Below are 24,676 nucleotides of genomic sequence, written 5' to 3'. Positions count from 1 at the left end.
AGGAAGGACAGATGAAGTGCTTCCCAGACAAGGTAAAGCTAAAGGAGCTCATCATCACCAAGCTATTATTATATGATATGTCAAAGGGACTTACTTAAGAAAAAGAAGATCAAAACTATGAACATTAAAATGACAACAAACGCACAACTCTCAACAACTGAATCTAAAAAATAAAAACAAAATCCAACTAAGCAAACCAGAATAGGAAGAGAATCATAGATATAGGGATCATTTGTAGGGTTATCAGCTGGGAGGGGGAAGGAGGAGGAATGGGGAAATGGTGCAGGGACTAAGAAGCATAATTGGTAAATACAAACTACACAAGAGGAAGTTAAAAATAATATAGGAAAGGATGAAGCCAAAGAACGTATATGCACGAACCATGAACCATGAACTAAGAGGAGTGGGATTGCTGGAGGGAAGTGGGGTACTGGGCAGAGGGGAGCAAAGGGGGAAAAAATTGAAACTACTGTAACATAATCAATAAAATATACTTTAAAAATAGAAAAAAAGAAAGAAAAATAACAGAAGACAACAGGCAGGTTATGGGGGAAGGAGGAAAGCCAAGAGTGTGCAATTGTGAGCAGGCTGTGGCTGAGGGCCATACAGCTGATCCCACTGGACTCCTGAGACACTGAGTAGAACACTCCAGAGTGCTTCACAAAGGGCAAAGAAGCAGATATTTACCACTGAGCCCAGGCCTCACTGGCTGAGTGTGGGGTATTAACTCCATCTCACTTTCAGTCTGTCTTGTTCTATGGGCAGAGACAGTCCTCAGGCATAGGAAGGCACCTGTGGGATGTGAAACTACATGCAGGTGACCTTCAGCATGGGGTTGACAGGACACAGGTGGCCATGCCTGACCCTTGATATGGAATGTCTCATCTAGTCATGACAAAAACCCTACAAGGCAAGCATTGTTATCCCCATTTTACAGACGAGAAAAGTGAGGCTCCTAAAGATTAAGTAACTTGCTCAAGATCCCACAATTAGGCAAGTGGAGGAACCATACTTCATAGCAGCTACCCGCCCCCCCCCCCCCCCCGCCATTCCTATGGTTGTCTCTGTGTGGTGACTTTGGGTGGGTGCAGAGCAGTGTGCAGAAGGTAGTTTTTACCTTAATTGCCCAATCATTTTATTCCTGCTCTTTTTTATTTTTTGTATGTTTTATTGACTATGCTGTTACAGTTGTCCCAACTTCTCTTCCCTTTGCTCCCCTCCACCCATCAGTCCCAACCCACTTAGTTCATGTCCATGGGTTATACATATACGTTCTTTGACTTTATCCTTTCCTGTACTATTCTTAATATGTCCTTGTCTCTTGTGCACCCTCTTACTGTGCTCCTTAATCCCTACACCATTTCCCCCCTTCTCCCCTTTCCCTCTCCCACCTGACGCCCCTCCACAAGCTCCCCATACCTATGATTCTGTTCCCACTCTGGTTTTCTGCTTAGTTTGTTTTTGTTTTTATTTTTTATATTTAGTTGTTGATAATTGTGAGTTTGTTGTCATTTTAAGGTTCATAGTTTTGATCTTCTTTTTATTAAATAAGTCCCTTTAACATTTCATATAATAATGACTTGTTGATGATCTACTCCTTTAGCTTTACCTTGTCTGGGAAGTACTTTATCTGCCCTTCCATTCTAAGTGATAGCTTTGCTGGCTAGAGTAATCTTGGTTGTAGGTCCTTGCTTCTCGCCACTTAAATATTTCTTGCCTGTCCCTTCTTGCCTGCAAAATTTCTTTTGAGAAATCAGCTGACAGTCTTATGAGAACTCCTTTGTAGGTAACTCTTCTTTTCTCTTGTTGCTTTTAAGATTATCTCTTTATCTTTAACCTTTAGCATTTTAATTATGATGTGTCTTGGTGTGGTCCTTTTTGGGTCTAGCTTGTTTGGAACTCTCTGTGCTTCCTGGACTTATATGTCTATTTCCTTACCCAAATTAGGAAAGTTTTCCTTAATTATTTTTTCACATAAGCTTTCGATTTCTTGCTCTTCCTCTTCTCCTTCTGGCACCCCTATGATTTGAATGTTGGCATATTTAAATCTATCCCAGAGGTTTCTAAGCCTCTCCTTATTTTTTTCAATTCTTGTTTCCTCCTTCTGTACTGGTTGACTGTATATTTCTCCTTATGTTCCAATTCATTGATCTGAACCCTGGTTTTCTTTCCTTCACCATTGATTTTGTGTGAATTTTCCTTCATTTTACTTACTATAGCCTTCATATCTTCCCTGTCATGCTTAATATTTTCTGTCAAGTCTGTGAGCAACATTGTCACCAGTGCTTTAAGCTTTGCATCTGTGAAGTTGGCTATCTCCTTGTCACTCAGTTCTCCCACTGGAACCTTGATCTGTCCCCGCTTTTGAGTCATACTTCTCTGTCTCCTCATCTTGAAAGCTTTCTGCGTTTGCCTCTGTGTATTAGGTAGGGCTGTCATACCTGTTACATTGTAAGGGGTGGAGTCTTAGGTATTCATTAGTGCTGGTGACCCATTTTGTTACGGCTACATAAGCGAGATTGAACACTCTGGAGCAGTGGATTAAAGCAAGCAAAGTTTTATTAAGCCGGCTGTTGGGCAGAGACCCTGTCTCAATAGTGCACCGACGGGGGACTGGGGTTTGGGCAAGGGTTTATATAGGATTTGGCTTTCTTTCTTTAGTGAGATGCAGCTTATTGGGGAGGGGGGTGGCAGGACAGGGCTGCAGGAGTGTCAAACAGAAATAAATTCTCAGGGCCAGAGGTTTCGCAGGGCTAAAAGTTCACAGGGCCATAAAGTTATCTCCGGCAGCATAACTCTTCAGCCAGGGAGGAATTCTCTGTGAAGCAATTTATCTTCAAAGGGCTGGATATTCTGTAAAATATAACTTTTCACGAAAGTTACAAACAAGACACAAGCAAATGGAAGGTGATAGAGGCTGTGGTGCTTTTAGCTTGTAAATCACCAATTGCTACTCCGCCCTACATTCCTCTCTCCAAGGCTTTTTAGCAAGTCCCTGCTACATCTTACAAAGAACATCTGAAGCCCCTACATATTTACATATTTAGCAAACCTCTGCAACTTTCTACAAGGAATAGCTGATGCCTCTACAATTTCACCACATTGTGGTGCTGTATGTGGGGGAGGGGTCTGAGAGGAAACAGTGCTGCTTGCCCCACACTCGTCCCTTTACCAGGCACTTCTCCCCTTTCCTGTTCTAAACAAGTTGCCTCAGTCGAGAGACCAGCAGTTTCTTCCTCTGCCCCCACCCCCACTGTTTTTCACAGTCAGAAGCAATGAGGCTCTATTTTCCCTGGCACTGGAACTGTGACCTGTGCAGTCTGGTCTGGGGCTGGGATCAGTCTGGATTGGTGCTGGGATCACTTCCCAGGTTTAAAATGAATGACTGTGCTTTTCACCGCAAGTACAGTCCCTGTGCCGTTGCTGCCAGCCGACAATGCCACGCTACAAAGCTCCGCTCCCATAGCCACTGCCGCAGCCCCGCATCTCCTTCTCTCTGTCTGGCTCTGCCCTTCTACCTTTCTGACCAAATATTTCTTCTTTATTTCTTTGTTTGTTGAACTTTTATGTAGTTTGGTTTTCTGGATCTTCTGGGTGTTTAGTTATAAAGTGGTTGTAAATTCCTTCTTAGTTGTGAGGAAGACACAGTGTGTCCACCTACACTCTCCATCTTGGCCGGAAGTTCCCTGCTTTTTTTTGTTGTGGTTTTTATTATCATTATTATGACCATGGGTTCTTTTGATAATTCTTTAAATGGTGGGTTTTTTGTTTTGTTTCACTTTTTAGATCTTTAGCTTAGGATCTGGCAAAAAAAAAAAGTATTATATAAATATTAGAGTCTCAGAATTGTCATGGTCAGACAGTACTTCTTGAATACAGTTTATATGTTGTTCAGAAGCCATCTCAGCTACCAACAAAACAGCACACAAACATAGATTTGGGAAGCATTTGCGGAAAGGGATTAGTGGTGGAAAGGAATTAGTACAGGGCAGAGTGCCAGGCAGCATGAGGGACTCAGAGGTGCCATTTTTCATCCTTCAGAATCAAGGGAAAGAAATGAAATGAAGAACTGAGGAAGGATATCTCATAAAGGATGGTTAGGAACGGGGTGGGGTCTGCCCGGAAAGCTTCCTGGCAAGCAATAGGTTAAGCCCCTTACCTTCTGTCACTCCACTTTCCCTTTGTCACATGCCTCACATAGGTTGCGCTGGAGTAAATAGTTGGGCTCAGACTAAGGAAAAACTGAGCTTGGGATACACTTAATTTGGATTTAGAGGGATAAATGAACATGATTCTCAGTCATGTCCATGTCTAGTTAGTTATTACTAGCCATTCTGGTTATAAAAATACATTCCAGAAATACTCCTACCTCTAGCTGTACCAACTCACCAAGAACTGTGAAATAAAAGGGCAGCACCAGAAGTTGTAAGTGGTGTAAATGTATCACACGGTCCCTGGCAGAGAAGCCTGTGGGTAATGGAGGAAAAACGAGGCTCAATGTGCACACAGTCAGCATCTTCTCTGGGAAATTCTTCCAACATCACTGTCAGGGCAGCCTCGCTCTGAGAAATCACCCGGAGACCACTGTGGGATTAGGCAATGGGTTTATTGAGGGAAAAAGTGGTGGGAAGGGGAGAGGCAGCTCCCGGACCAACTCAAGGGCCATAGGAGCAAGGAGAATGGGGAATGGGGACTCCTGGTCCTCCTTGTGGGCCCGTAGGAGTCCCACCTGCACTTCTGCAGGCACCTCTTTTATACTTGTCAACCACACATTTTGGTGAGGGTGAGTTTGCTTATCAACATACTCAGTAGATCATTTACATCTGATTCCCCCACCCCCCACCCCCGCCCCGCCACAACATATTAGTTAACATATCGGGCTAGGTTCATTACCATTTCCCCTAGGAACAGTTTCAGTCCATCAGCATATCTTTGGGAATGGCTAAGTCCAGGGCCAGGCTGATTAGCATATACCAAAAGTCCGGGTGTGCATTCTAGTTGCCTCCATGTTCTGACAATCACATGTGTAATATTTGTAAGCACACAATTTCATTTTTTTTTAAATTTTTGGAAAGCTTCTGAGTGTGGCTTCTGTCACACAACGTTTTTGAGATGTTGCATAGGTCAGAAGTGTGTTCTTTTACGTTGCTGAATGGTGTCCAAGTGTCTGAATGGACCACCTCTGTTTATTCATTCATCTCCTGATGGACATTTGGATTATTTCCAAGTACAACTGCCACACACATTTGCATACAGGTTTTTGCATATTTCTCTTGGAGTGGGATTGCTGATTTATAAGGTAAGTGTATGTTTAACTTCGTTAGAGATTGCCAAATTATTTTCCAAAGGAGCTGAACCGTTTTGTTTTTCCACAGGGCAATGTAGGAGAGTTCCAGTAACCCCACACCCTCATCAGCACATGGTATTGCCAGTGGCATTTTTTCTAGTCCTTCCATACTCTTAGTTGAGTGCTAAGACGAGGTGGCCAAAAAGGCGGGCTCTCTGTTTTCCAGAGAAAAAAGGCACTGGGCCTTTTTCAGTGTTCCTGCCCAGCCCTCCAGCCCCCCATCCCCTGACACCTTCCCCCACCCTGGCTTCCGCAGCCAGGCTGCCTTCTACCTGTGGCGGGTCTTAAGCGGGACTTTCCCTGCTCCTCCCCAGGGGTAGCCAACCTCTAATGATATTGGTATTGATATAGGATCCCCGACCTTGAACTGGTTTCTTCACCTCCCCCAGGCAGAGGGATCTTTTTTCTCCTACCGGAAATGAAGCCTGAAGCTTCAATGAGTCTTTATTTGGGCCCTGGAAGTGACAGGATTTGTTGGCCCTCACCTGCTGGCTTAAGGCTTTTGCTCCTTTTAGACAGGGGCAGAGGTGGATTTAAGGGCGGGCACACGGGGCACGCACCCTGGGCCCTGACTTCTGAAGGGCCCCGCAAAAATCCCAACTTTACACTTTTTTCTAATGACACCAAGTTTGGTTTCATTACTACGCTGCATAAGATATGGTTAACATGTATTTTTATTTTCCCTGTCTCTCTCTTTTTAAAAAAAAATAATTTATTTGTTTATTTTATTTTTAGAGAGAGGGGAAAGGAGAAAGAAAGGGAGAGAAATATCACTGTGTGGTTGCCTCTCACTCGCACCCCTAGCTGGGGACCTGACGTGCAACCTAGTCATGTGCCCTGACTGGGAATTGAACCAGCGACACTTGGCTCGCAGGCCGACGTTCAATCCACTGAGCCACAGCAGCCAGGGCTCTCTCTTTTTTTTAAGGGGCCCAATATTTTCTTCTGCTCTCAGGGCCTCAACCGACCTTAATACGCCTCTGGACAGGGGTCTGGAGAGTAGGATGGGGGCTGGTGCTTTTTCCGGGCAGCAGTTAATCAAATCCCCTCCTGCCCCTACTGGGCTGAGGGAGTCTCACTGCCCTCTATTGCCCTTCACCCACTCTTTCTCCCCAGCACCCTGTGGAGGCGCATAAATAAAAGCTGTCAGTGTATGCAAACTCTCTCAGCCACTCCAGACTGACATGCCAGCACACACCTGGCTTCCAACAAATGGCTAACATTCTGGCTGACTTCTTACAGATTCCTTGGGAGGCTGAGTCTTCCCTCTCCCAGGGCGCTGGCACAGGTGAGCCAGCCAGTCTGTCCATTCTCTTTCCCCTTCGAATCCAGGCTACTTGGTTGCCCTGTGACCTCCATGCCTTGGGAAGCTGAAGAAAAGTGATGATTTTGTAGTACATCCAGGCTTTTCTCATTGTTAGTGTAGGAGCAACACCCTGCAGCTTTCTACATCCTGGGCTGTAGCGGAACCCTGCGTTTGAAACTTGCCTTCTGCCTTATACCCAGCACTGTTTCCAAACTAACACTACGTTTTAAGTTAGTCTTAACACTCCGCTTCAGGGTACCAATTTCTGTTCAGGAATCTATTTGTCCTAATATCTATTGCTGCATAACAAACCACCTCCAAATGTGGTTGCTTAAAAGAAAAATGCACCACTATTTCTCATAGTTCCATGCATTGCCTGGCCTCTCTGCTGGGCACTGTTCTCTAAGAAGCCCCATTCCCTTGGCAGGTAGGTGATCAGCAGAAGGTTCACTGGATGGCCATCTCTGGAGACTAGCTAACATCCTGCCAAACATTGCATACTTTCATATTTAGGTCCTAAATTTATCTAACTATGACATTAACAGAAGAAAAGAAAGAACATTTTTGTGGCAGGGCTGGGAGTGGACTTATCAAATCTTTAAAGGCACTACCTTATAGAGGAAAAAAAGATAAATATTATTACGCCAAACTACAAGATTTCTGCCAGCAAAGGACTGCATGGAAAAAGTTAGTATGTAGATGGATGAAAGGAAGGAGGTATGTGCAATACCGTAAACTGACAAGCAGTTAATGTATAGATATAAACTCCTGCAAATCAAGAAAAAAGAAAGAGCACTCTAAATTCTAAAAATTTTGCAGAGCATTAAGAAGCAATTATAAACATGGAGTCCTAAGTCCATATGAAGAGGTGCTCAGCATCATTAGTAATCAGAAAAATGCAAAGTAAAACAGTGAGCTATCATTTTATACCTATTTACTTGGCACACATTAAAAAGCTAGATCAGGCCAAGTGCGAGTATATATGTGCGAGGAATGGGGAGAAAAAGGAACCCTCACCCGTTCCAGGTGAGGACTGGTGCAACCATTCTGGATGGATCTGCAACTACGCCTGGATACATACCCATGAGGGGATTGCTATATTTGTAGGCTATGCATATATAGAAGGGAGCTGTTGAGTTGAGAGAGATGTTCCCTGCAGCATCACTTTGTTGTTTTGCGCTGTGTGTGTGTGTGTGTCTCCCATGCTCATCCTCTTGGGGAGGTGGCAGTAGTAGTGGCAGGGAGTTGGAAGCAACCTGGGTGACCATCCGTGGGAGAATGTTCATGGTGGATTCTCACCACAGAATACTAAGTAGCAGTTAGAAACTACAGATTAAGTACACATATAGCAACATGGATGAATATTAATTGTCCACTAACTATTCTGTTTTGAATTGTTCACTATTTTATTCTGTCCACTAACTATTCTGGAATGAGATATAGCATAACAGTGCTGTTTACAAAAAATAAAACGTACGTAGCGATGAAACAATATGCTTTTTTTTTTTTTGCAAGAACGTGTACAAACAAAAATACATATTAACACATTGAAAGGTCCTATTGGGAGGAGAGGAATAAAAGTGGAACGTAGGGATAAAGGTTAATACAAAAAATTTTTTTTTAATTTAGAGGACTAATATTACCTGACTTCCAGCCGTATAAAGCCAGTCACCAAAACAGTGTGGTATTAGCATGCAGGTGGACAAATAGATCAATGGGATGGAATAGAGTACCCAGAAATAAATTTACACATAGACAGTCTATTAATTTTTTAGAAAACAAATGTACAAAGACAATTCAGTGGAGAAAGGAACTACTGAATATCCATATGTATAATTTGGATCCATAACTCAAAGCATATAAAAATTAACTAAAAATGGATCACAGACCTAAATGTAAAACCAAAACCTATAAAATATAGGAGAAAACACAGGAAGAAAACAAAAGAAAGTCTATGTGACTTTGGGTCAGGCAAAGATTTCTTAGTTACAACAAAAATATCAATCCATAAAAAGAAACATTTGATAAACTGAATTTCATCAAAGTTAAGAAGATTTGCTCTTTGAAAGATACTGTGAAAATGCAAAGACAATATTTGCAAATCATATATCTGATAGAGTGGTTGTATCCAAAATAAAGAACTCTCAAAACCAATAAGAAAACACTCAATTAAGAGAACTTTGGCCAAGATGGAGGCTTAGACTGACACGCTCAGTCTCCCTCTACAACTAAGTAGGAATACAACTACCTCAAAACAAAAGATAACCAGAAATTCCAGAAAATAAAACTACATGGAAGTTATGAAGTTATAAACCAGCGGTGGTTGTCCAGACAGGTAGGAGGGGTGAGAAACCGCGGTCCTGTCTATGGTAGCAGTGGGTTTAGCGGCGGGACTGCAAGAAACGTCAGGGGAGCAATCTCGGCTGCAGTCGAGACCCCACAGCTTGCGATTCCAATGCTGGAAAAGGCAGCGCCCCCACTGCCTCTGACAGTGAGGCCCAGAGGGTGGGGGGATGGATCCTGGTCTCTCAGCAGAGAGTAACGGCAGGAATCCATCTTCGACCCTCACCCCCACACAAAGCGCCACAGTGCGGCGAAAAAGGTCGCCAATCGCTGCGGTAGCCGGGTAGTGATGAGTGCACAGGGCTCCGCACCCTACAGCCTGCCCAGGAAGCAAAGCTAAACACAAGACTGTCAGAATGAAGCAGACAACGATTGAAATCCCGGTGACGCAACTCAACAGGCAGCAGATACAGGACCTGACAGACGAACAAATAGGAAACCTTTCTGAGGCTCAGTTCAGAGCTATAGTCATAAGGTGGCTTACAGAATTAACAAAAGGTTTGAAACAAGACAGGGAAGGAATGAAAGCTACTCATACTGAAACGAACGAAAACACATACAATACAAGTGGTGAGGAAATAAAATTAACAAATCGGAACATAGGGAAGGAACAAACAGCCAACCAGTGCAGAAAGAGGAAACAAAAAGTAAGGAAAGTGAGGAGAGGCTCAGAAACCTCTGGGACAGCTATAAGTGAACGAACATTCGAATAATAGAATCGCCAGAACTAGAAGAACTAGAAATTGAAAAATTATGTGAAAAAATAATGAAGCAGAACTTCCCGAACTTGGGGAAGGAAATAGACTTACAGGTCCAGGAAGCACAGAGAGTTCCAGAAAAACTGGACCCAGGGAGAACCACTCCAAGACACATTATAATCAAATTGTCAAAAAATTAAAGATAAAGAGAGAATCTTGAAAGCAGCAAGAGAGAAGAAAAGAATCATGTACAAAGGGGTCCCAATTAGACTATCAGCTGATTTCTCAAAGGAGACCCTGCAGGCAAGAAGGGACTGGCAAGAAATATTCAAAGTAATGAAAATCAAAAACCTACAGTCACGAATACTCTATCCAGCGAAACTCTCATTGAGAATAGAAGGGCAGAGAAAGTGCTTCCAGGACAAAGTAAAACTGAAGGAGTTCATTAGATCCAAACCACTATTATATGAGATGTTAAAGGGACTGGTTTAGAAGAAGGAGGATCAAAACTATGAATATTAAAATGAAAACTGTATCACAACACCAACAACAGAAGCTAGGGAATCGAAACAAAGGCAAACTAAGTAGGCAGCGAGAGTGTGAAAAAAATTATAAGTATGGGGAACATTTTAGGTGGAGGTCAGCAGGGAGGGGGAAGGGGAAAGGGAGGGAGATGGTACAGGAATTAAGAAGCATAGTAGGATGGAATGGAGTAGACGGGAAGAGGTTGAGAAGAACTATATGCACAACCAAAGGACATGGACTAAAAGGGGGGGACAACTGGAGGGAGGTGGCCACCGGGTGGAGAGGAGCAGAGGGAAAAGAAATTGGGACAACTGTAACGGCATAATCAATAAAACATATTAAAAAAAAAAACACTCAATTTTGAAAAAGTCAAAAAACTTGAATGGGCAGTTTACCAAAGATTTACCAATGGCAAATAAGTGCATAAAAACATGTTGACTATCATTAGTCATTAAGGTAACTCAAAACCACAATGAGATACCACTGCACACCAATGAGAATGGCTAAAATTAAAAAGACTGGTCATACTGAGTATTGGTGCATCTGTGAGGGTGCAGGGGATCTGGAATCTTATGTACCACTGGTGGGGATGGTACAATGATATGGCCACTTTGGCAGTTTCCTAAGAAGTTACAAACATACACCTGCCATGTGGCCTAGCCATTCTACTCTTAGGTATTTACTCAAGAAAAATGAAAGCATCTATCCATGCAAAGACTTGTATGCGGAAGTTCGTAGCAGCTCAAAAACTGGAAAAACCCAAATGTCCATCAACAAGCAAATGGATAACCAAATTGTGACATATTCAAGACAATGTGATACTATAAAATAAAGTTACTATTGTTATATTCAACTACATGGGTAAACCTCAGAAAGTAATTATGTATCCCTGACGGGTGTAGCTCAGTGAATTGGGAATCGTCCCAACCAAGAGTCTGCCACCCCCCCCCCCCCGCCCACCCCTTTGATTCTAGTCAGGGCAGGTGCCTGGGTTGCAGGTGGGTCACCTGTTGGGGGCATGCAAGAAGCAACCTATCGATGTTTCTCTCCCTCTCTTAAACCCTCACTTCCTCTTAGGGAATAAATAAATAAACAAACAAATATGTTGACTGAAAGAAACCAGACACAAAAAGAGTAATACTGTATGATTTCCATTTACACAGCATTCTAGAAAATGCAGTCTAATCTACAGTGAAGGGAAGCAGATCAATGGTTTTCTGCGGAGGGAAGAGGAAATTGAGGGGTGATGGTTATGTTCATGGTCTTGATTGTGACGATGGTTGCACGGGACCATACCTATGTCAAAATGCATCAAATCGTACACTTTAAATATGTGCAATTTATTGTAAATCAATACCTAAATAAGGTGTTTTTAGAAAGAAAAAGACTCCCGCCCACGGTCACACAGCTGGTAAGTGGCAGAGCAGGATTTGAACGCATAACTAGGGCACCGCGGAGAACGCTAGAAGGGAGCAGGGGCCGATCGCGCCGGTCGGTGCCGGCCGGAGTTAATGATTACGGGTGGCGGCCCCGCCCCGGCTGCACTCCCCGCCCGGGGGCGGCCCCAGCACGGCTCCGCCTGAAGGCCGCCGGGTGCACCCGGCGCCGCGCTCGCCCTCTCCGCAGCCACCTGCTGATCGCCCGCTTCCACGCCGCGCCCGACATGGTGAGGGGGATCGCGCACCGCAGTGATTGGGGCAGCCCCGTTAGGAACCGGCGCGCGAAAAGGATCCGAGGAGAGGAAAGGGGCCTCACGGGGCCCTCGCCCAAGCCTGCGGCGAGGGCCGGGGAGGGTGGGGGAGGGTTCCCCTGAGCCCCTCGCAGGTACCACGTGCCTGGTTCGGGGAGTCGGGGTCTCCCCGCGCTCCCACCCCCAGTGGTGCTCCGGGGAAAACGAAGGCCAGGAGAGGGCAGTGGTGGGTCCAGATAACGACCAGGCTTGCCCCCGCCTCACAGGCCGGTGCCCCTCTGCACTACAATACTTTGGGCGGGGCTTAGTGGCCTCCCTGCATAAAGAAGGCGGGGGCGGGGGGGCCTGGGGCCTGGGTGGGGAGGGACAGCACAATGAGCCCGCAGCTCTCACCCCACCTTGGTGGCAAGGTTCTGTCCTGTATTGGAGGTGGGGATGGGGCACGCCTGTGAGTGTGAGAGGGGGAGATCGAATTCGTGTGTACCTCTGCGTGCCTGTTTACTGCCCTCTGGCTTGCACTCTGGGCACAGGGGCTGGCTCAGCCCCCAGTGCACCCTGTGCTGTTCCCGGCCTGGGAGCCAGCCGCTGGTGCCTACCTAGTTTTCGGCCAATCCTCTGTCCTCCAGGCTAAGCTTCCCCCCAGGAGGGTCTAGGGTCTTGTGCTTCAACAGCCCCCAGCTCTCCTTGTTGGCTAGAGAGGTGAAAGTGAGTCATGGGGACAGCCAGGAGAGAAGCGTCTAGATCAGGGAGGCTTTACTAAACAGCCCATTTCGGGCCCAAAAGCATTGGAGCAGTCCAGGCTGCGGTGACACGTGGGAGGACATTTTGAAGGCGATGGCTTAGAGGGAGGGGAGGCAGTGAGTGTGGCTGAGTGTGAGGCGCAGTGAGGCCCCCAGGATGCGCAACGTGGGTAATCAGTAACCCCTGAGCACACTCCCCCAGAGGCAGAGGCCACCTCAGGCCTGGTTTGGGATTTACAAAGTAAACATGTACCCCACCCCCATACAGATCTCAGAAGGGCTTGTCAGTTCAGTCTCAGGCTGTGAGACCTGGGGGATTCCAGAAGATTAAAGAGAAAGGGGGACCTCCCAGGAGCTCACTAGTACCCACCCACTCCTTTCAGAGAGAGCTCTGATGCCTTGGGTGACATCTGGTCAGCCGGTTGCCTGGATACATGGAACAGGCTTATAGCCACTGAGAAAGGGCCAGCTCTGGAGTAGAGATGGGGTGGGTGGCTGATGCAGATCTCTACCGCCTTCTCTAGCCTTCTGGAGCCTGGGAATGGAGACAGAGCAAGTCAGATGGTCCAGAGAGAGCACATGTCTTCAGGAGGGAGAAAAATGACTTGTCAGCGCTCTTCCCATTCTGCTCAAACCTGCAGGCCCATCATAAGCCTACCTGCCCCAGGACATTTCTTTTAAAAATGCAGATGACATTCCTTTAATAACCACAGAGTTTACTAAAGCGTCCCATTGGCTTCTCTTGCTGATGTGAAGTGGACGTTCTTGTCCCCTTTAACCCATGAAGCCAAGGGAGACAAGTGCCACAAGACCACCTGGCTGGAGAGCGGCACAGCTGGGGCTGAAGCAGGCCTGACAACTCAATCCATGGCTTCCGGCCTGCGGGCTACCTCGTGAACCCTACGTTGACCTCCCCAGACCTTGATTTCATTTTTAATTGGGCACTTTACAGTTTCTGTCTTTGGGTAGTTCTATTTCAAAAGCCTGATTCTGGGACCCCTTACGCTCCTAGACCTGGATCCTTCCAGAGAACAGAACTGACTTTTGCTTCCTTCTCCTCTCTGAGGGTTCCACTCATGGCCTGAATTGTGCCAATTTGGGCTGCCCGCAGGCACTTTGCATAATAGGTAAATATACGAATGGGGCACTAGGTTTGCCAATCACCCTTAGGCAAGTTAATTCGACTCTTAACCAAGCTCTGTGGCTCGGGCTTCCCAGGTGGCAGAAAAGCAGGCTGGTGGAGGTCTGAGACCCTTGGGCCTGGCAGCTGGGAACCAGAGGCTGCACGGGAGCATCACAGAGGACCCCCTGGGCTGTGGCGTCAGTGCTTGTCAGCTGCAGTGTGGCTGGGAGTTGCCTGGAATGTGCTGGGTCACTGCTGCTCCAGGATGCAAAGGGAGAATGATGCTTCTGCTCGACCCGACTCGGGGAAGTGCAGTGGTCATTTCCCCACTTTAGGCCTGTTTCCTCTTTAATACACCTGCCAGTGCTCAGGTAGAGGTGTGAAGGCAGACGGCATGAGGCCCCTGATTGAAAGAGGGAGGTTTGACAGTCGGGGGCTCTTTTTCTGAAAGATTGTATCGTAATGCATACATATCTGAGCTATGTATCTGAGCTCTTTTACTCCCTCATTAATGTAAGAGACCTGATTGTTTTTGGGTGGTAACATTTTAGTTGCAGGTGATTGGCATGACACCTCAGGATTTCTTGTCCTTTTGAGTGGAATGTGAAATCTCAGAACCTATCAGGTTGTGAGCCGGGGCCCCACCTCCAGGGCAGGGTGTCACCAGGTCAGCCCGTCCCATTCTGTTGCTTTACACCAGCTGCCCTTTCACTGTGTGACGTGTGTCCAGAGCAGCCATTGGAGCCTGGCTGAATTCCCCCACAGGCCTGGGGCCCTCTTTTTTTGTCCTGTACAAAGAATTGCCCTTGGGCCTCTTGTTTTTTCCCTCTCCTAGGCTGGCAAAGCACACAGGCTAAGTGCTGAGGAGAGGGACCAGCTGCTGCCAAACCTGAGGGCTGTGGGATGGAATGAGCTGGAAGGCCGAGATGCCATCTTCAAGCAGTTCCATTTCAAAGACTTCAACAGGGTATGGTATCAGGGCGGGACAAAGTTTTCTGAGACTGGGTCTGATGGGTCACACTTGTTCGCGTCCTTCAAGTCCTGTTAGTCAAGACTGTCAAACGCTGCACTAATGCAGCTTACTCGGCAAGCATCACCCTTGGGGGCTGGACAGTCCAGACGTGGGGCTTAGGTTCCACATGCCTGGAATTTTGAGAAACAATCCTTACAGGAGATAGGTCAAGTAGGAAACTTTTTTTTTTTTTCACCAGTAAAAGAATTTATTTGGAAGTTTCTAAACCTGCCATAAGTGGCACTTTCTAGGCCCACCCTCCAAATGGCAACAAGCTCTCCCCACCTCCCCCTGCCCTCCACCATGCTCGTAGACTCATGTACAGATGAAGACTAATTTTAGAGACAAAAGATTGGCCAAGACTAAATCCCTCTGGTGTTTCTGCCTTGCTGGGGTCTGAGGACAACACTGTCTTCCCACTGCTGAAAGACCACCTTGAACTCCAGCCCCAACCAGTGGCGAGATGCTGCGGGAATGATTAAGCTGGCGGGGTGTCCTTGTAGAAAGCTTCTCCATCCTCCTGCATCAATACCTCACACTGGCCCTAAAAGGTTCCTGGCAGTGTCTCTCAAAACACTAACCGTGGTCTCACTTTACTAAATAGGCTTTTGGCTTCATGACCAGAGTAGCCCTGCAGGCTGAGAAACTGGACCACCATCCTGAATGGTTCAACGTGTACAACAAGGTGAGTGATGTGTGGCTGTTTTGCTTGGCCCCGTTCAAGTCCTGAGAACTCCACCTCGTTCTGAAGACCCCTTCCTGGACTTCCCTATGGACCCTCCTCACCACAGGATGACTGTCCGCTCCCCCTGCTCCATTCATCTCTTCCTAGAATCAACATAAACATCCCTGGGAAACATTGTCTCACTGCACATTAAGGAAATGCAAATTAAAACACTGTGAGATAATTTGTGGTTCAAGTAGATGTCAAGTAGACATCGAGAAGGCAAAACCCAAGGAAGGAAAGGCTGTGGGAATCAGACATATTCATTGTTGTTAGCTCTACATGGCTTAAATCTTTCTGTAGGTATGGAAGAATGAAGTAATAAAATTGAACCAAGACATTTACACAATGGAATACTATGTAGCAGAAAGAAAGAAGGAACTCCTGCCATTTGCGACAACATGGATGGAACTAGAGAGAATTATGCTTAGTGAAATAAGCCAGGCAAAGAAAGAAAAATACCATATGATATCACCTAATACAGGAAACTAAAGAACAACACAAACAAAGGAACTAAATAGAACAAAGAGCAGAATAGCAGTCAATAGGGGGGAGAGGAGAGGGAGAGAAGGGGGATAAGTAAGGGAAGGGTTTAATTAAAGAGCCTATATGAAAGACTCATGGACATGGACAACGGGGAGGGATATGATTGCGGGAGAGGGGGTGGGTTGGGTGGGGGAGAGAAATTGGGGGAAAAGGGGACAACTGTAATTGAAAAACCAAAAAAAAAATTGAACCAAGAATAGCCACACACAGTAAACAGATCAGATTTTTCTGCTGAATGAATTGAAAGTCATTAAATGCCCGCCGTGTGCCAAGAGCTCTGTTGGACTCTCTAAAAACATTGAGGCTAGAAGACACCACCTGTAAGTGGATAGCATTTAGGAGTTGCTTTTTGGTCTCATCTTTGGTTTTTAGGTAGCTCTTCATATTTGGATATTTCATTTTTAACCTACAGCTGAATTTACCACTGTTTTTGGAGGTATAGTAGAAGACAGTTTTGCACTGTTGTTATAAAAACATGTTGAGTCAGGAAGGCAGGCCCCAGGAGAAACTGCAGTGACAGGCATACCTTGGAGACACTGTGGGTTCCGTTCCAGGCCACCACAATAAAGCGTGCACATAAAACTTATATTTACACTGCATTGTAGTCCATTAAATGTGCAATGGCATTATGTTTTAAAAAAAAAACAATGTACATACCTTAATTAAAAAATACTTTATTGCTAAAAAAATGCTATCATCTTGGTGAGTTGTAACCTTGTTGGTGGAGGGTCACACTTGGTAAAAGGCGCAGGTGCATGAAAGGCAGTAAAATGAGGTGTGCCTGTATCTGGAGTCCTTAGTGTGGCTGAGCCCACAGCTGGTGACTCTCCTGCTCTCAGGTGAAGTCAGGGGAACCAACTGGTCCCATTCTCTGGTTTGTTTCAGGTTCACATCACCCTGAGCACCCACGAGTGTGCAGGCCTGTCAGAACGGGACATAAACCTGGCCAGCTTCATCGAACAAGTAGCGGTGTCCATGACCTAGACCCTGCGTTTCCTCTTTAGGGGAAAGGGTGACTGAACTGGAAATCCAGAGGGGGAACAGGGGAGCCCCAAAATGTTGCTGTAGTCAGTCTCCACGTCCACCCTGCTCTCTCCATCTAGGGATGAGTCCTTGCTGTGGAAAGCAATGCAGCATCACTGCCACCACCAGACCTTACACCGATTTCCCACACTGTGCTCTTCATCCTTGGGGCACCACTAAATATTAACTAATTTGAATAAGGTCTTCCTATGCTTTACAACTTCTCACAAGCATAATGATTTTCTTTCCCAGCTGTATCTTGCTCCCTTTTTAATCCATTTCCCAAGAAGCTGTGATAAAATCTGTGTCTAAAATAGAAAAAAATCTTATCTTAGAAACCAGAATCCTAATGCCAACCCCCTCCTATGTGATAAAAACCCATGTGCTTTTATGCCTTAAATAAAACTTGTTTCACTTGGTCTCAGGCTCTAGAATATTCTTTCCCACAGGTCAGTCCAAACTGGAGTCAACAGGCATTCAAAGCACTTACTCTGTACAAGGCACTTGGGGGAAAGGGACCAGACCACCCTGCCTTCAAGTAGTTCATTACCATCTAGGGGAATTAGACAGGAAAATGCTTAACTACTCCTAGGCAGGATGAATTAAGTTAACACTAGATGCAATGATAAGAAATGAACTCAGAGGACAGGAAATGATTAACAAGGGTGAATCTGGAGCTTCATTTGAGTGTCTCAAAGACCTGAATCCAAATTTCTTTTTTCATTTTTAAAAATTTTACTGTTGTTCAATTACAACTGTCCCAATTTTTGCCCCCTTGCTCTCCCCTGCCCTGCCCACCTTCCCCCTCTCCTACTCAGTCCCCACCCTATTGTCCCTGTCCACGGGTCCTTTATGAATCAGATTCTTGAGGCAGAGATGGCTGACAGAGCATCATGAACAAGAGATCAAGGCATGGAGGGCACCTGCATTACACATGTGGTGAGACCTACAACTAGAAAGGCCACCTGGTGCCATGTTATCTTCTTGGTCTACAACATCAGCTGAGATTTCTAATACTGGTAGCTGTTGTACTTTCTTAGAAACTCAGCCAAAGACTCAAGATTTGCCTACTTTTTACTCTATAAGGGGAACTAAAGACCTGATCTCCAGGCTCCTTAAAACAGGGATGGCCATCACTCCTGGTGGAGCCATGAAAGCGCTGGGAACTGGGCGGGAGTGCTGCTCACCACCCCTGTCTATTTGCCCCATTACCAGTGGTCACGCACACAACCGCTTCACCACCAGGGGGCGATATCTCACCAGCAGCTGGTTCGAGAGCTGCCAACATCCCATCTGGGAGGACACGTGTGCCTAAAGAAACAAATGAATGCAACCATCCACAACAATTAAGATTCGGGACATTTAATTACTTAATTGCTTTTTAAGAGATTATTGCTGCAATTACAAAGGGAGCATTGAGATGGGAAGAGGAAGGTTAAAGACAGAAAAGATTTAAGAAGGCAAGTACCATTTTCCAAGTATAAAACCAGTAATATTAAAAGTGACATGACAGTATGTTCACATGACTACTGACTTCTAATGCAGAAACAAGACAGTACAGTTTTTGCAGAGGCCAGTGCGACATCTGCATGATATTAAGACATTCTGCCCACCTCTGCCAGTCTAGGCATTACTACATGCAGATAAACAGAATGGAAAGCCCGCAAATGTTTAGTCAAACTAAGGCTCGTAAACATAAATTAAAGTGGCTACAGTAGGTCCCTTTGAAAAACAGCTCCACCATCCCTGCTCCCCCCCTCCCCCCGCCCCCGCAACAAAGTTGTCATAGCACAGGGGCAGGTCCTGGGGAGATACTGGAAGTGACAGAACCCTCTGCAGGGCACATGCTTCTCCATTTTAGCAGCTGACAAACCACAGTGGTGCCTGCTGGCTGGTTCTGGGTCCTTGGACTTCCTCCAACATAAGGAATGCACTGGAAACCAAGAGACAATCCGTGCACAGCTCTCAGGAGGTGCCTGCCAGTTTGGTAACTGGAGGGAACTTAACTTTCATGCCCGAAGGACCTCAGCCTCTCCCTTGAACACACACATACACCAAACACTCCTGGAACCCACAATGGAGGAAACATGGAAACACACACACACTCACACAGCAGCCTGCAATGACATGGCCAGTCACAGTTTTGTGTAGGATGTACAGTGCTAAAGAACATTGCAGACAAACGTGGTAGGGAGCGTGGGGAAAATGGTCATCTTGGCTCTCCGGCCAGCACACCCAGTAAGAGAGGCGAGAAGATAGCAGCCTGAAGAAGCTGAATATTCAGGAGTCCCTGAGAAGGGTAATGGAATACAGGAGTGTCTCCTGACTTATCCTAAGTACTCCGCTACCCAAATAAAAACCTCCAAGACTGATCCCCCGCCCCCAGGGTCTGGGAGAGGAATAGCCCACCGCTGCTCCCTGCCGAGGAAAAAGGCACACTTACAGTATGTCGTCTTTAGGGTAGGACAGTGGCTCAGCCCAGATCCAGGACCCGTGCAGGGGAGAAGGTAGGAAGTGGGCACAGGGTTTGGTCCTGTCCCTGCACCACCCTGAGCAACTAGTCTTGAGAAAAAAATCTCAGATCCTAGGCTACAACTGACACCACCATGTCTTCCTCTTCCAAAATGTTTACCTCATCCTAGCCAGGGCTGAGAAGTGTCCCGTACCTGAGGCTGAACTGCCATAGTACCTTTAGGAGCTGAGTAAAGGGAAAAGAGGCTGGAGAACACACTAATAGAGACAAACTTTTCCTTGCCTTGGAGCTCTCTCACGGCCTCCTTGCACCACCTAGGGTAAATCAAGGCAACTTGTGAAGTGCTCTGAGCTGTTCCTTCTAGCAAACATGCTCTCATACATGATGGCTTAAAGCAGTGGGAGAGGGGAGGACCAACGCCCATCTGGGTGACATAGATTTGAATCTGGGCGTTCATCCTACCCTGATACTCAGAATAAGTACAGAAGAGGGTCTGGTTTCTGATCACTTCTAGCCCAGGAGAGGGTTCAGGTGTGCTCTGAGAACTGCCAAAGCAGAGGCAGCAGTAAGGCCAGAAGGTCCTAGATTCTCTGGGAATGACATATCCCTCCCTAGTTTAAGAACATACCAATGGGAGCATAATTTCAAATAAGAATCCCCAAAGATGGTGGAAACCAAGTATCAAATGGAGACTGCACCCCAGAAGAGGATAATGTACCACTCTACACCCTGCCTCGGTAGACTGACCATTCTGATCCTGCATATTAACAACAGCCTGGCCAATCTGCATCCTATAATAATAAAGCAGCTGCCGTACAAGCGGCTCTGAGAGAGACAGCTAACCTACCCAAAGAGCACGGCTGAAAAAGCCTCCTGCCAGAGTGCACCTACCCACCTAGGGAAACTTCTGTTGCACAAATGCTTCCTATCTGACCAGCCAATCTGCCTGCGATAACGAAGAAACCCTTTTTCTGTCTCATAAACTGTATCCCAGCTTCCCTAAGGAACCAGGACAGGTCAGAGCCACCACACAATGATTAAGTGAGGCTGAAAGCTAGAGGTTAGAGAAGGAAACGGTTAAGACAATTCCTAGTGTAACATTTAGGACAATGGCAAAATAATTATGTAATGGGATCCTTTAGGGTCTTCACATTAAAAACCACAAAAGGACGACAAAAGGCAGAACATGAATCCTGAGGACCGAGCTGTCCCGTGGTCCATTTCGTTGTGCTCTATGGAGCAAGACCAGATGTTGAACCTTTGTGTGGCCCGTTCCACAACCCTCCGGGCTCAGCGGGGCTTCGGAGAACCATTCATCTGGTTGTCCTGAGTTACAGTGTCTGTGCTGAACAGGCTGTCCAAGAAGACCGAGGACAATTCTGCAACCTGGTTTCTGTCGACAGCAGTCTGGGCCATGCCGTAGATCGCACCCTACAAATCCAGTCGGAAGTTGTTATCAGTGGCGAGGGGCCCAGGCACACTATGACCTCCTCCCCTGACCTGCCTTCGGTGTGCCCTCCCTCCGTCTCTGTTCCCAGGCCAGCCTCCAGTCTATCAGAAAGGTAGCTGGCACAGTAAAACCTTCCCCGGTACTTGCCAGTCTGCCTTTCTGCCCAAAGGACCTATCCCATGGGATTCTCTGTAGAGAATTCCAGAGGAAATTGGTAAATTGCTTTTCCTGTGTCTAATTTTTCTTTTCAAATGAACACTAGCACCATGTGGTTTTTCATGTAGGATTTTCACTTCACAAGGTGCGTTATATATAGTACATCTCATCTGAGATTAAAAAACCTGGGAATGGATGAGGCAGAGATCATCAGCTACAATTCATAAGGAAACAGGGTTGTGGATAAGGGGCAGAGGCAGGAATAGACTTGAGGTCATTAGATTCTCTCAATCACCTTTCCCCCAACACCTCAACTTCTACAGAGAAGAAAAAACCCCAAGTGCTCCTACCATTCCTGTGGTCTTTGCTTTAGGATTCTTCATAATTTGAGTGACAGATTCTCGGATATCCTTTAGGAACTGTGTGGCCACTCGCTTCCGGGTGTGTACTAACGTGATGCAGAAATGAATACTATGGGAGAAGAAAGAGACAAAGAGAGATGATCCTCGAAAAAAATCAAAGGAAGTTCTAAAATAAAGCACCCCCAAATGCAGGAATTTACTGGCTGCTCCTTTACGTTATCTGTGACAAGTGTAGTCCCCCACGTTGCTCCCAGCCCTTGGAACTGGGGCTCTCTCATACATGGGTTGTCAAGCATGGGCTGGCGTGACGGCTTCAAGCATCCTGATGGAATGAATGCAGCTGGCTGTTCTGTCCCACCCGTCCCCTCAAAAACTGTCCACCACTAACCCTTCATCTATGGAACCACCAATGGGATGCCTTTATCTTAGATGATCAACCCTCATTGGGTCAGGGCCATAGGCTAGGGTCTTGAAGGATGTCAGGGCAAAGCAGTAGCTCTAACTGTACCGGAAGGGACTGGTGCAGAGGGGCTGTGAAGAGGGAAACACAGTGTCCAAACAGGACTGGCTGTGGAGCTACATGTGAAAGCATCCCGGGGTCTGCTGAGGTGGAGTATTTATTTAAAGGCATCACGGAGGCTGGTCCAATGGTAGTGGGTTATCAGAGCTAAACTAAAGGCATCATGGAAGATTAGGTTAGAATAGCATATTAAAGAAGATAATAGCAGACCTGAATGATTAGAAGCTCTCTGGAAGGTTCTGACAAGTCAGTTAATATGAGCAATCTGATGACCTTACCAGACAGATCCAAGAGTATAGAGCCTAGAAAGGTGTGTGAGTGTGTGTGTGAGGGGAGACGGGGGGTTCTTATGACTGACTCCTAATCTCAAGAGGCTGCCACCTAATTTGACCAGAGTTTAAAGATAATGGTATTGTTTTGATATTGAGTAACTCCAGGTAGCAAAACAGAAATCCTAGATACTACGGTGGCCAATACCTGTACCTCAGGTCATCTTGCTACCCAAGCTATTCAACAGTCACGGAGCAAAGGAAGGGAAAGAGAGTTCTTCACGTTTACCTGGACGGAAACTGCAGCTGGTTCAAGTTCCAACCCTTAGCAGTCATCAAGTTAAATAGTCGATAGATGTCAAAATCACGGGAGCCCAGAGCAATGACTGACACTTGAGGATCCCCAAAAACAAAGATGCCTTTGATATTTTCCAGTCTTAAAACAAACAAGAAAAGGAACAAAAAGAAAATTCAGCCACATCTAGTGCTCTGGTAATCATTTCTTTATCCAACATCTCCCTTATAATATAATCTAACCTTTTGGGCTTTAGTTTTCTCATCTTGTAAAATTAGGTATCTAGGTTGACATCAGTGATTCCTAAACATTACAAATATTCAAAGGCCCAAACCTCATCTAGATCCCATGAATCAGAATCACTGGCTTCTAACCCATTTACCCAACTCCCAAATTACGATATTACCTCCAGGGGCATCTGAGGCATTCAAGATATACTTTTTAAAAATTCTGGGACTAGCCCTGGCTGGTGTGTCTCAGTGGATTGAGTGCCGGCCTGCAAACCAAAAGGTCGCTGGTTCGAGTTCCAGTCAGGGCACATGCCTGAGTTGCAGGCTAGGTCCCCAGTTGGGGGCGTGCGATAGACAACCAATCAATGTATCTCTCGCACATTTACGTTTCGCATCCTCTTTCCCCCTTCCCCTCGCTCTAAAAATAAATAAATAAAACCTTTTTAAAAAGATAAAAAATCTGGAAATATAATCCCTCTATCCCCCAATTTTAAAGTCATAAATGTGATCCCTAAAGCATGAACTAGTACAGCAGTTCTCAACAGGGCGTTTATCAGCATCATATGTAAGCCTTTGCCAAATGAGACATGCCTGCTAGTTGCATTCATTCACCCTTAAGATTCTGAAAAAGCCTCCCGACCCCAGTGACACATGGAGAGACAGGCAGGTAATATGGGAATGGACATGCTAGACAATACACACAGCCTAGTTCTAGTCTAAGCTTAACCCCAAATTCCATCATTTCCCCCTCCCTATTCCTTCTCCAATTCTTTTTTCTCATTCTAGTGATTCTCCAAGTGTGATTCCTAGACCAGCAATGTTGGTATCTACTGGGAATGTCCTAGAAATACAAATTCTCAGACCCCCATTCCAGATCTCCTGAATCAGAATTCTAGGAGCAGGGCCAAGCAATTTGAATTTTAACAAGCCCTCCAGGTGATTAGGATGCATGCTCAAATTTCAGAACCACTGTCTTGCCTTAACCTTTACACTGTCCCTTAGCACTAGGTCAAAGGTGCCAGTTGTTAAAACATCCTTGGAAACAGGATGGCCTATAGGTAGAGCCTTCATCTGACACTCCAAGTCACAGCAGAACAAGGGAGCTTATCCTCCCAGGCCAGCACCACACTCCTAAGCTGCTGCCCTGAACCCTTGGTCTCTCAGGAGACAGCAAATGGGCTGGGGCTACAGGTGCTTGGCCAGGCAGATGCCTTGAGCCCACTAGCAGACAAAGCAAGAGACAAGGCAGAATCCCAATCTTCCACACATACTCTGACTTGAGGAAGCGAGCAGTTTTGATGATCTGTTTGGTAGCTTCAACATAGCCGCTCTCACCGAAGTGCATCAAGGTGGCCCAGCAGGCTGCACTAATGCCACCAGGCCGTGAGCCCGCGATGGTTGGGGAAGCGTAGATGCCACCCTGCCAATCTGGATCAACGAAGAACTGATAGCTCCTGTACTTCTTCTCACTGTATAACACCACTGAAGAGCCTTTGGGGGCGTAGCCATACTGAGGGGCAAAGAAGCAGACACATGAATACAGTTCTGTTTGGCAGCCCTGTCCTGGAACACTGATCATGCAAATTTCTCTCACATTCTCTATGGTGTTTCTCACTCACATTAAAAATTCAGACTTAGAATATTAGGAGGGAGAGGGGGGACTGAAGGGATGGAGCTGAAATTCTCTATTTTAGGGATGAGAAATCTGAGGCCCAAAAGGAACAGTATCCTGTCCTGCTAATCAGCTTACTTCCCCTCTCGCCAGCAAGTGTTTTCCTTATTTAAAACATTCTTGCAGGGCAGTATGTCAGGATGAAAGCAACAATAAATTACCACTGGAAGCC

The 24,676-nt window shown here is 46.1% G+C and overlaps 2 protein-coding genes across 2 annotated transcripts in view; one reads left to right on the top strand and one right to left on the bottom strand.

Moving 5' to 3' along the window:
* Positions 1–14,607: 14,607 nt before the first annotated feature.
* PCBD1 (pterin-4 alpha-carbinolamine dehydratase 1) lies at positions 14,608–17,496 on the top strand. The gene is made up of 3 exons (XM_090278152.1): positions 14,608–14,739; positions 15,389–15,469; positions 16,940–17,496. Exons 2-3 carry the CDS (start codon positions 15,401–15,403, stop codon positions 17,036–17,038), a joined length of 168 nt encoding a protein of 55 aa, XP_090134278.1. The 5' UTR covers positions 14,608–14,739; positions 15,389–15,400; the 3' UTR covers positions 17,039–17,496.
* A 927-nt stretch (positions 17,497–18,423) lies between these two features.
* The window catches only part of SGPL1 (sphingosine-1-phosphate lyase 1), a 53,630-nt gene continuing 47,377 nt past the window's right edge, over positions 18,424–24,676 (bottom strand). Inside the window, exons 12-15 of the mRNA XM_090278150.1 lie at positions 24,104–24,342; positions 22,597–22,743; positions 21,507–21,627; positions 18,424–20,981 (exon numbers count right to left, since the gene is read on the bottom strand). Coding sequence (XP_090134276.1) covers positions 20,841–20,981; positions 21,507–21,627; positions 22,597–22,743; positions 24,104–24,342 — 648 coding nt within the window. The 3' untranslated portion in view covers positions 18,424–20,840. The remainder of the gene's footprint in view (positions 20,982–21,506; positions 21,628–22,596; positions 22,744–24,103; positions 24,343–24,676) is intronic.

Source organism: Furipterus horrens, unplaced genomic scaffold, assembly GCF_987537825.1.
Source record: "Furipterus horrens unplaced genomic scaffold, mFurHor1.1.pri manual_scaffold_5, whole genome shotgun sequence".
Lineage (NCBI taxonomy): Eukaryota > Metazoa > Chordata > Mammalia > Chiroptera > Furipteridae > Furipterus > Furipterus horrens.
This window is presented reverse-complemented; position numbering and strand designations above follow the sequence as displayed.